Consider the following 11370-nt stretch of genomic DNA (forward strand, 5'->3'; position numbering starts at 1 on the left):
AGGAACAGCTCTGCCAGAACATCACTGGGGCCCCTGCCAAGGACCCCGAACATCAACAGTGCCTTGATGCCATTGCCAAGGCTGCTGCACCCCTCGCCTCTGTCACTGTGGGTGTGTCATGGGACCCCAGGGACCCCCAACCCAACAGGGACCCTGCCCCATCCTGACTGGCACTTCCATCCCATCAGGGACCTCCATCCCTAAGGGGTCCCCCACCCTGAACAGGACCCCATAGGCCTCTGAGGTTCCCCACTTAAAGCAAGGCTGTCACACTGATGCTGCCAAGGATCCCAGGCAGCTCGTGACCCCTTTCCTAACAAGGAACCCCAGGCACCCACCACAGACAAACACCCCATGGTCTCCCCAGTCCAGACCTGCACCCCAGGGATCTCTAGGAATCCTAACCTTGACTGGGACCCTGAGAATCACCCAACCCTGACCAGAGACACACTGGGGATTCCCTGGGAGCCCCTGGCCCTATCTAGGGCTTCAGGAATCCCCAGGAATTCCTGACCCTTACCAGTATCCCTAAACCCCTATGAGAATTCTAGGAACCCCTAGAAACTTCCAGCCCTTACTGGACCCTTCCATTCCTGAACCTGTAACCACAACTCTATACTAGTCCCTTTGTCCCTGTGCTGGTCCCAGGTGCAGAGCAGCGTGGGACACTTGAGGAGATCATCACGGATGCCCTGCATTTTCTGGAGAACCAGAACAACACAAGTAAGCAGGAGATGTGGGACATGTGATGGGGATAGGGGCAGGACATGGGGCATGGGGAGTAGGATGTGGAGGCCTTGAACAGGGGGGTGGTGAAATGTAGGATATCTGGAGGTCTGAGGGCTGTAAGTGGGTACCTGGGGAATCTGAAGGGCAGATGATCTTCAAGGTATGTAGCTTCTGGGGGGGTTTGAGGGAGTTTTTGGAGTTATTTGGGTCTCTAGGATGGATATATGTAGTTGAGGTGAGTCGTACAGGGCATCTGGGGAGTATGGGAGGGGTTTCTGGTGACTGAGGGGATGGCACATTGTCTCACCTGGACATCTGGGGCAACCCAGAGCCCTTTGAGGAGTCTCTGCAGGAAGCCATCAACATCATCTGGGTGAATCTGAGCCAGCTGGAGGAAGGTATGGGGACAGCAGAGACACCTACCCAGGATTCTCATCCTGAGGAACCCCTGGGATCCTCACTCAGGGGACTGTCACAGAGAACCCCACCCTTGAAATCTACACCCCAGGGACACCCAGCCTGGGGAAAGCCCCCAGGACCCCATCTGAGCTGGACAAGCTCATCATGGGGATGTGGATCATTGGGGATCCCCAGTGATCCCCAGTCTAATGCTGCTTCCTCTTCATCAGCTCCAGCCTGCATCCCACCCTGTGGTGAGTGCCCATCCCTCTGCCTTGCCACCCCCTGTCCCCTAGCATGCTTCCCACCCTGTGGGACCACCAAGTCTCTCCCTGCCAGGGGACCAGAAAGCTGCCCGCACCTTCCAGTGCGAGACCTGCCGCGTTGTGGACTGCCAGTATCCTGTGGACTGCCCAGGTAGGGGGCCATGGTGAACTCAGGCTGGACAGCTGGGGGGCCGGGCAGGGCTCTGGGGGTAACCCTCATTTCTGAAAGAGCAAAGGCCACTAAGATGATGAAGGGGCTGGAGCATCTGCCAGATGAGCAAAAGCTGAGAGAGCTGGGGCTGTTCAGCTTAGAGAAAAGGAGGCTGAGGAGGGATCTCATCAATGCTTATAAGTATCTAAAGGGGGTGTCAGGAGGATGGGGCCAGGCTCTTCTCAGTGGTGTCCAGTGGCAGAATAAGGGGCAATGGTCACAAACTGGTACACAGGAGGTTTAACCTAAATACAAGAAAATACTTATTTACTGTGAGGTTAACAGCCCTGGGACAGGCTGCTCAGGGAGGTTGTGGAATCTCCATCCCTGGAGACATTCAGAACCTGCCTTGATGTGTTCCTGTGTGATCTCCTCTAGGGAATCCTGCTCTAGCAGGAGAGTTGGACTAGATGATCTCCAGAGGTCCCTTCCAGCCTCTATCATTCTGTGATCCTGTGATTTGAACTCATGTGCTTGTCAATGCTCCCAGTGCAGGACCTGTGGGCCCACGCGGATGAAGCCATCACGATGGACTGCAGCGTGCCCTTTGCCATCCCCCCTGACAAGCCCATTACCTGGTTGTTTGCCAAGGATGTAAGTTGCACACATGTGTGTGCCAGGGTTGACATAGACATTCAGGAGAGGGCTGGACATGGGTAGCAAAGCCTCATTCTCCCCCTCTACTCTGCCCTGGTGAGGCCTCAGCTGGAACACTGCATCCAGTTCTGGGCTCCCCAGTTCAAGAGAGACAGGGATATACTGGAGGGAGGAGGAGGTGATGAAGATGACTGGGGGTTGGAGCATCTCTCTGATGAGGAAAGGCTGAAGGAGCTAGGACTGTTCAGCCTGGACATGAGAAGGCTGAGGGGAGACCTTGTCAATGGTTACAAGTATCTAAAGGGTGGGTGCAAGGAGGATGGAGACAGGCCCTTCTCAGCAGTGCCCAGTGTCAGAACGAGGGGCAATGGGTGCAAGTTGGAACATGGGAAGTTCCTTTGAAATATGAGGAAAAACGTCTGTACAGTGAGGGTGACAGAGCCCTGGGACAGGCTGCCCAGGGAGGCTGTGGAGTCTCCAGCTCTGGAGATATTCCAAACCCACCTGGATGCAGCCCTGGGTAAAGTGCTCTGGGTGATCCTGCTTCAGTGGGACAGTTGGATTAGATGGTCTCTAGAGGTCCCTTCCAACTCCAGCAGTTCTGTGATTCTGTGTGCACACAGCTGTGTGCTTGGCATGAGGACCACCAGCAGATGCCAGCATCACTTACACAGCAGATCCACGTGCTGAAAGCACCTTGTGTGTGAGCACACACATCGTGCCAGCAGGTGCTCACCCACCCTCGCAGGAGGCAGGTCACTCCTGTGTGAGCAGATTCAGGGGCACTTCTGTGCACACCTGTGGAGGCAGTGGATTTTGGAGATGATCTACTTGTGCACCCCTGTGTGCACAAGGAGCACATGTGGGACGTGAGGTGTGAGCACATGTGGGACATGAGGTGTAAGCACAGGGATGAGCAAAGGGTGCGAGAAGCATGAAGGGGACATGACAAAGCGTGCGCAGGACACGGGTGCCTTTGCATGCACATGGATGCTGCTTCATGTACCTGGTGGACCAGGGTGTGCTGATGTCTTCCCCCAGCTGCACACACAGGATCTGTCAGTTTTTGAGGAGCTGCGAGGGATTCAAGGCGATCCTGTCACTCTGACCCTCCATGACCCCACTCCGGGAACCATCGCCTGCTGCCGGGGCTTCCTTTCTGAGCCCTTGGCCCGCAAGTACTTCTACGTCAATGGTAGAGTGTCCTGGGGAGCAGTGAGCAGTGTGGGGTGGAGCAGGGACCCCCAGCTGCCTGGCTCCATGGGAGGGGGGTGCATGGCTGTTGGGAACGGTACCAGGACACCTGGCTCCACGGTGGACTCAAGCAGGTGCTCCCTGATGCCTGTCTCTGGGGGCAGTGGAGTGTGCGGGGTGGAGCAGGGACTCCCAGATGCCCAGGTGAGCTCTGTGGCTGGGGTTACAGGGACACCCGGGCCCTGAGGGCACTGCTCCATGACCCGAGGTGCCTGGGTGCCCACAGTGACAGGAGGAAGTGTGGAGGCAGAGCGAGGAATCCAGGAGCGGTTCCGGGCTGTGCTGCGCTGGCCCCAACACAGGATCCCTCCAGACTACATGAAACCACTAGTGCTGTTCTTGGCTCTTGGCTCCATGGCAGTTGTGGTGCTGCTGGTGTAAGTGCTCCTGATCTGCTAAACCCTACCCTCAAAATCTCCATGCTTCTGGGGCTCCCCACAGACCAGCACAGGACTCCCACACCCCCAGCAACCCTCAGTCCCTCAGAATTTCCTACAAATGCAAGGAAGCCCAGGTATCCAAGGAAGGGTATAGACTCCACCACTCACAGAGCCCCTCAATATCCCTTAGGACTACTCCAGGCTGCCTGCCTTCCTTCAGATCCCCTAATTGCCTCTAAGACCCTGCCACTTTCCCCTCTTCTCCCCAGAACCCCTGCTCCCCCTTTGGGGGCCTCAGTTAGTGCCTACTGACCCTGTTGCCCCCAGGGTCACATATTTTCACCCTTAGAACCCATAAGTTGCTCCCAGGACCTCCCAGTTGTCCCTTGGTTTCCCCTAGATCCCCCATGATCCCCACCCCAGGTAGGGATATTGGGTGTCCTTCCTCCTCCTGTTTCTCCATCCTTCCTTCTGCCTCTCAGGATCACCTGCCAGTGCTGGATCCTCCCAAGCCTCAGTGACTCCCAGACATCCCACAGACCTGGACAACAGGGTCCCCCAAGGGGTTACAGACGCCTGGATTCACCCTAGGGGAGTTTGACACACGGATCCATCCCTAAGGACCAAAACTTCTGCCATTCCTTTTCTTGCATATTGGTTGGCATGTTTAAATGGGAACAGTCTAAAAACAGAAGCACAGAGTTTTAACAATATGGATTGTGCTGGAGACGGAGATTTGGGGGTCTTGGCTTTCATAGAGAAATCTGTGGGCTTGCAGACAGAAAATCTGGGTATTGGGCAGCACATGAGCATCCAAAATATAGTTCAGGCACTACTGACCCTTTCAGCAACTCACACTAAGATTGCCACCTGGAGGAAAACATCTTCTCCATCCTGGTGTATCCAAGAGACTGATGGATTGTAAATACCTTTATATGTCATGGTCACTGCAAATGTCAAGTAGTTTTCTCCTCTAATTGCCTAAAAAGCATTTTATCACACATTTACTTTTACTCCACTGTGCAACCCAGCTGGCTGCCAGCTTGAAATTGGGAGAAATTGCTGCTCCAGATTTTTTAGATATTATGTCTGTAGGAAAACAGCCAAGCAGTAGATGAAGAATGCTCCACAGTTCCTTGGAGAAGAGATTAAAAAACAAAACAAAACAAAACAAAACAAAACAAAAAAAACAACCCTTAAGACTGTGATCATGATACCTGCAAAGCTCTGTGTTGCCTTTAAATGTACAGAGGCCCATGTTAGAAAAAAACAACAACTACCAGAGGAATATGAAAAAACAGGCTGGAAATGCAGTAGATGCAGCATATGATGTATCTGATTGGTGCCTTCAGTCCCAAGCAATTGGTGAGACACCTAGTATCATAGAATTATGAAATGGTTTGTGTTGGAAGTGACATTAAAGATCATCCAGTCCAACCCCCTGCATGGGCAGGGACACCTCCCACCAGACCAGGTTGCTTATCCAACCTGGCCTTGAACATTTCCAGGGATGGGGCAGCCACAGCTTCTCTGGGCAACCTGGGCCAGGGTCTCACCACCCTCACAATTAAGAATTGCCTCTAAGATCTTATCTCAATCTCCCTTCTTATCCAAAGTCCCTCCCCAGCTTTCCTGGAGCCCCTTCAGGCACTGGAAGCTGCTCTCAGGTCTCCCTGGAGCCTTCTCTTCAGGCTGAACACCCCAACTCTCCCAGCCTGGCTCCAGAGCAGAGCTGCTCCAGCCCTGGGATCATCTCTGTGGCCTCCTCTGGACTCTGTCCAGGATCTCCATGTCCTTCTTGTGTTGGGGACTCCTGAGCTGGACCCAGCCCTGCAGAGGGTCTCACCAGAGTGGAGCAGAGAATGAGAATTACCTGGGGTTGACGTTCAAGCTGTATTTAAATCTGCGGTGCTGTCAGTGCAGGTTGTGGTTGAGGGGCCTGACCTGCAACCTCCAAGCTGAAGCCCCAGCCTGTGCTCCCCCATCTACAGAATGTCCTAAAAGGACCTTCTCTTGCAGTGCTCTGGTGACACAACAGAGCCACCGTGTGCTCATCCTGGAGGCTGCAGCTCATGTTTCTCGTCCATTTTCCATCATGAACACGCTGGTTTTGTGATCCCTGCTTATTTGTTTAGCTGCTAACAAGGGGACTTGGAAGGCAGGGGCTGTGAGCGTCCCAGTCCTTTAGGTCCCAGGTTCTCTCAGGGGAATGGCTGGGCGAAGCAAGGGGAAGGGGCTGAAGCTCTTCCCACCCTGAATGCTGGTAGCAGGAGTGCACAGAGCTTGGCAAAGGAGAGTGACAGAGGACACAGCCACCAGGCACAGGCTCTCCCTCTCAGACCTCTCGGTCTCTTTTCTTCCCTCTGCCCCAGGCTGTGCTGAGCACTGGAAGGGCAGCTCTGTCTGCTCCCAGTTCTCCTTCCTCCAGTCCTGCCCCTGCTGGAACCCACTGGTGGCCTCCAGGCTTGACCTCAGGCCTTGCCTATCTCTGCAGACGTGCTGGGTTTGTGGCCCCAGCAAGCAATGATGTGTCACTGTCTCCAGACCACAGCCTTATCCTGACTTTCTCCTGAGCATCCTGCACAAAGATGTCCCTGCTGCCCAGGACCCTGCTGAGGCCTCTGGGGTGACAGGATTTGCAAAGGAAACAGGGTGCATGAGAAGGTAGTGGTCTTGGGGAGCACTTGTGAGGGTACAGAGGGCTCTGGAATGAATAGGAAAGCAAATGTGGGGCACTGGGATACACTGCAAAGAAAATGGGGGGCTCCAGGTGGCACCAGAAGACAAACAGGGATGCAGAGGTGGGAAATCAGAGGCCTCCAAAGGTGCACCAGCCTCTGGGTGCACCAAAAGGTAAATGGAGTTCTTAGGGGATGAGAGGACCAAATAGAAGCCTCTGCATTACACCAGAGGGCAAATAGAAGGCCCTGGGGAGCACCAGAGGGTACATCAAAACCACTCATTCAATTCTGTGAGCCTTCAGATCCCCCCCATTCCCCTTCATGCCCCCTGTTTCCCCACATGCCCCCATGGTCCCTTTCATTCTTCTCTATATATGCTCAGGCTCCCTCTGTCCCCCTCTGTGGATCCTCAGTTACTCCCCATTCCCATTTCAGTGCTTGTAGATCCTCTTTCTTCCCCTGCCTGTGTCTTGGCACCTCACAGATCCCATCCATGCATGCTCAGTTCTCCTCCACTCCCCTCTGTGCAGCCCTTGCCATCCTTCCCAAGTGCCTCACATCCAAACCATGGCCCCTTTCTGTGCTTTCAAATTCCCTCTGTTTCCTTCTCAGTGCTTCTAGATCCCCCTGGACTCATTCTGTTCACTCCGAAGCACTCCCAGATGCTCTCCATTCCAATTCAGCTGCTTTCACAGCCTCTCCATTCCTCTTGTTGCACTCTCTTGGAAATCCCTCTGATGTTCTCCTTGCATAATCAGGTCCCCTTCATTCTGCATCTTGTAGTCTCCCGTGTCCTCCATTTCCCTCTGGATGCACCCAGATCTCCTGTTCTCCTCCTCACATACTGAGATCTCCTCTTTTCCTTTCAGCATCTGCTCAGTGCTCACTTCTCCCTCCTGTGCACACTAACACCCCTTTTTCAGTGACAAGTGCCCTCAGATTCCCATTGTTGCCACCCATTGGCACACAGATCCCACCTGTCCCTTCCATGGCTGCTCAGTTCCTACAGGTCCCACCATCAGATCCCTTCCCTTCTCTCTCTGTGCCCACAGGATCAGGCTTTCTGCTTCTCACTCAGTGCATGCTCAGACCCCTCCTTTCCCCTCTGCATGCTCAGCTCCCTCTTGCTGCCTCCATCCACCCAGTTTCACTCTGACCCTGGGCAGACACTTGATTTCCTCTGCAGCCATCCATCCTGCATGGCCAGCCTCCCAAAACCAGTGCCTCAGAGTCCTCAGCTGTCTCAATCAGTGTCCCCCAGCTGGACATTCAGCTGGATCCTTGCAGACCAGGACTGCAGCTCACTGGGGAGCAGAGGCCTCTCCTGGCCCCCCCAGATGGAGGTGACCTCAGCCACAACCTTTTGCCTCCAGAACACACCAGCAGCTCCAAATGCTGTCCCACCAGCATCGGTCTCTCTGAGGGTCTCAGGCCTCCTCTGACTGCCCAGCCAGAGCCAAGAGCACCTTAAACAAGAACCAATTGACCTGGCAGCACCCTGCTGTAGTGGTGGGAGGCAGGGACATCCCCACGCTGGTTGGTGACTGGCACTGAAGTGTTTATTTACTAAGCTCCACTCTTCAAAGCTCCCAAATATGCTGTTCCCAGGGGAAATTCCATCCAGGGAGCTAAGGACTCACAGAAGAGACCATTCCAAGCTCTGGCTGGTCCGGGGGTGGTTTTCTCTGCAGCTGGGGAAGGTGTGTGGCTGGAACCACCAACACCTTGGTCTCAGCCTGTGCTCTCCAAGGGCACAAAGAAAACCAGCCTGATTCCCTCCCCCAGGAGAAAGGAAGGACCTGTTCCCCCCGCCCACTGCCGAGGGTGCTACAAATGCCTCTGTGAGACCTGCCCTCCACCTCTGTGAGCTCCAGAGGACGTTCCTGGGCAGAGCCATGGGTGAGTAGGGGTCTGGGGAGCAGAGGGAGGGCAGCCCAGCCATGGGGTGTGTGGGTCCTGGCACACAGAGGGGAGCAGTGGCTTCAGGGCCCTCTGAGGTGTGGTCACCAGCCACCCCTCCAAGCACCAGCAGCTTGTGTCCTGCTCTTGCTCAGCCCGGCCAGGTCCCCAGTTCAGGGGCCAGCAGTGAATTCTGGCTCAGCTGGCTGGTGGGTGCTCTGCTCCACCCGAAACTGCTTCATGCATGACTTCTTGGGAGCTGGTCAAGGGAATTAGGCACGGTTGTCTACCCCTTGGGTGAAAGAGTTAAAGCCTGTTGGCAAGCTTGCCAGCTTGCAGGGGCCAGTCTGAGGTTGCCCAGCACACTTGGTGCTCTCCTGCAGCTCCCACAGTTGGGTCACACCCTGCAGTGCGGGAGCCATGGGAGCTACCTCTCCAGAGGGAGGGTTCCATTTCATGTTGTCTCCATCTTTTTCCATTTCTAGCAGCCCAGTGCCTTCTGCTCCTTGCTTGTGTGCTGGCCTTGGTGGCCCCAGGCCACTCCACGCATCTACAAACCTTAAAGATCTTCAAGAAATCTCTCCCCAATGCTCCAGCAAGTTCTCCGAAGAAAACCAGTACGTAGCATCCAGTGGGCAGGGCTCTCACCAGCCCCTTCCATCTCTCGAGCTGGGTCAGCTCTGGTTCGTGAGCAGCCCCAGCCCATGCTCTGGGCCAGGCTTGGGGCAATGGCACCTGGGAAAGGGTGTGCTGTGATGCCTGAGATCCCAGCACCTCCTCCATGGTGGGTACAGACAGGTGGGCTGGGGGCAGGTGGCACCGACCCCCAACTTCGCTCAACTGGGGACAGGAGCTCTGCCCATGTGGCAAGATGAGCTTCTCATGCAGCAAGGGACCTGGAGGCATGGGGAGATCAGACCTCCAGCATGGGGGCATCTGGAGCTGTGTGCCCAGGTACAGCCAGCTCTGCAGGGGGAAGGGCCTTACACTGTCCCCAGCCCTGGAGGATGGTGGGTGTGAGGAGGTGCACCCAGTGCTGTGTGTGTGCACTGTGCAGACTGCTAAGGGTGTCCCTGAACTTGAAGGAGGAATTTTTCTCCTGTTCCCTCAGTTACCAGCCGGGGCAAGGCCTTCACCTCCCACCCTGGTGTGACCCTGTTTCAGTGACACCTCCTTTTTCAGGAGGTCCATATCAGTCTCCTGGCCTGAGACCAGCATAGCCCAGTGGGTCTGGGGCCTTTCACTAGGGCTGTCTCCTTTTAGGTGTCCCATATGGAAGAGGAACAGAGGGCTGAGGCCGACCCAGTCTCATCACCAGCCAAACACATTGACCTTTCTAGGCTGGGACAGCTGATTATCCCCCAGGTGCCCTGCCGAGATGTCTCTCTATCCTGCCACAGGGTGACGTGGTCTCGTCCTGCTGCACAGGCTTGTGTTAATTCACCCTCTCTCCTGCCCCAGGTTGGCCCAAGGACTGCAGTGAGCTCCCTGCTGGCAGCCCCAGTGGTGTCTACATCATCCAGCCCCCAGGCCTACACCCCATCACGGTGCCCTGCGAGGCGGGCGGGACGGACGGGGGCTGGACGGTCGTGCAGAGGAACCGGCAGAGCACGGGGATCAGCTGGGCCGAGTCCTGGAGCACCTACAAGCACGGGTTTGGGAACGTGCACACCGAGTTCTGGCTGGGCACCGAGTACATCCACCAGATCACCCAGCAGAAGGTCTACCAGGTCAGGTTTCTGATCTGGGATGCTTCAAACAACATGCACGTTGCAGACTACAGCCTCTTCAGCGTGGAAGACGAGTCCCAGGGCTACCGGCTGCGGCTGGGAACGTACTCGGGAACAGCAGGGGATGCCATGGACTCAAAAAACCCCAGGAAGGTACACAACAACATGAAGTTCTCCACAAAGGATCGAGATCAGGACACCTACAGAGGGAACTGTGCCTCCAGATATGGAGGGGGGTGGTGGTTCTCAGCCTGTTATTCCGCGCAGCTGAACGTTCTTTCCCTGCCTGTCTGCACTGGGCACATGGCCAGACCAGTGCCCTGCTGGGGCCCATTTTGCTTGCTAGGGGTCCAGGGGGAAGGGACCTGTTCCTGTAGAGCAAGAGCTGTTTTCTTTTACCTCTTCTTTTGAAAAGTAGCAAAGCTCCCTGCTTTGGGTTTGGCTTTTCACCTGTAATGGGTTTTTAGGGATCATTATCTTTGAGCAACCTCGTCTAGTGGAAGGTGTCCCTGCCCATGCTGAGGTTTGGAAGTACATGATCTTTTAAGGTTCCTTCCCACCCAAACCAGTCTGGGATTCTATGACTATTTGAACAAGCCTTTATCACCTTTGTGGTTTCCAAGCATGTTCCTTCTGGGGATAATACTGTGCTCAGAAACCTAAAACCCTCCTGATCAGCAAGATCTTATTCTCTTCTTGCTTTGCAAGATATATATAGATAGATGACTTCAGTAGAAAAATACCAGTCAGCACTAGCTAACCTGCTCTAAGCTGCTGTGAGCCCAGGCAGGCCATGCACATACCACATCCCTTCTGTACTCTGGGTTTGGGTTCACCCTGCAGAATAAAATTGCTTCCAGAACCTGCACAGATGTGCAAATGTCCTTCATTTGTTTGGGAACTTCTGACAGCTGCTTCCAGTTTCTTGCCAGGAGCAGAACTGAGGCTCCTGTTGTGGTAAGGAAAGACTTACTAAGGGAAAATATTTCATAAGGCTTGAATGAGGAATTAAAGACAAAACTTGCACTTGAAAGAAGAGCGTTTGGTTTCACCTGGGTCAGCACAACCCCAGGCACAAATCCAGGCTGGAGGGAGAACGGCTGGAGAGCAGCCCTGAGGAGAAGGACTTGGAGTGGGAGGAGACGAGAAGCTCCACATGAGTGACCAGTGAGGGCTGGAGCCCGCAGGGGCAATTGTGTCCTGGGCTGCATCACAAGAAGTGTG

General features: G+C 54.8%; 1 protein-coding gene across 1 annotated transcript; it reads left to right on the forward strand.

Annotated features, from left to right (window-relative positions):
• Nucleotides 1-648: 648 nt before the first annotated feature.
• Nucleotides 649-11090, forward strand: LOC104397750 (tenascin-N-like; the record flags this gene model as incomplete). Its single annotated transcript, XM_010007763.1, has 9 exons — nt 649-723; nt 1059-1127; nt 1468-1545; nt 2096-2199; nt 3244-3397; nt 3683-3833; nt 4237-4259; nt 9878-10434; nt 11079-11090. Coding segments are annotated over 9 exons (1223 nt in total), but the record flags the coding sequence as incomplete, so codon positions are not given.
• Nucleotides 11091-11370: the final 280 nt, after the last annotated feature.

Source organism: Chaetura pelagica, unplaced genomic scaffold (genome assembly GCF_000747805.2).
Source record: "Chaetura pelagica isolate M959 unplaced genomic scaffold, ChaPel_1.0 scaffold590, whole genome shotgun sequence".
Lineage (NCBI taxonomy): Eukaryota > Metazoa > Chordata > Aves > Apodiformes > Apodidae > Chaetura > Chaetura pelagica.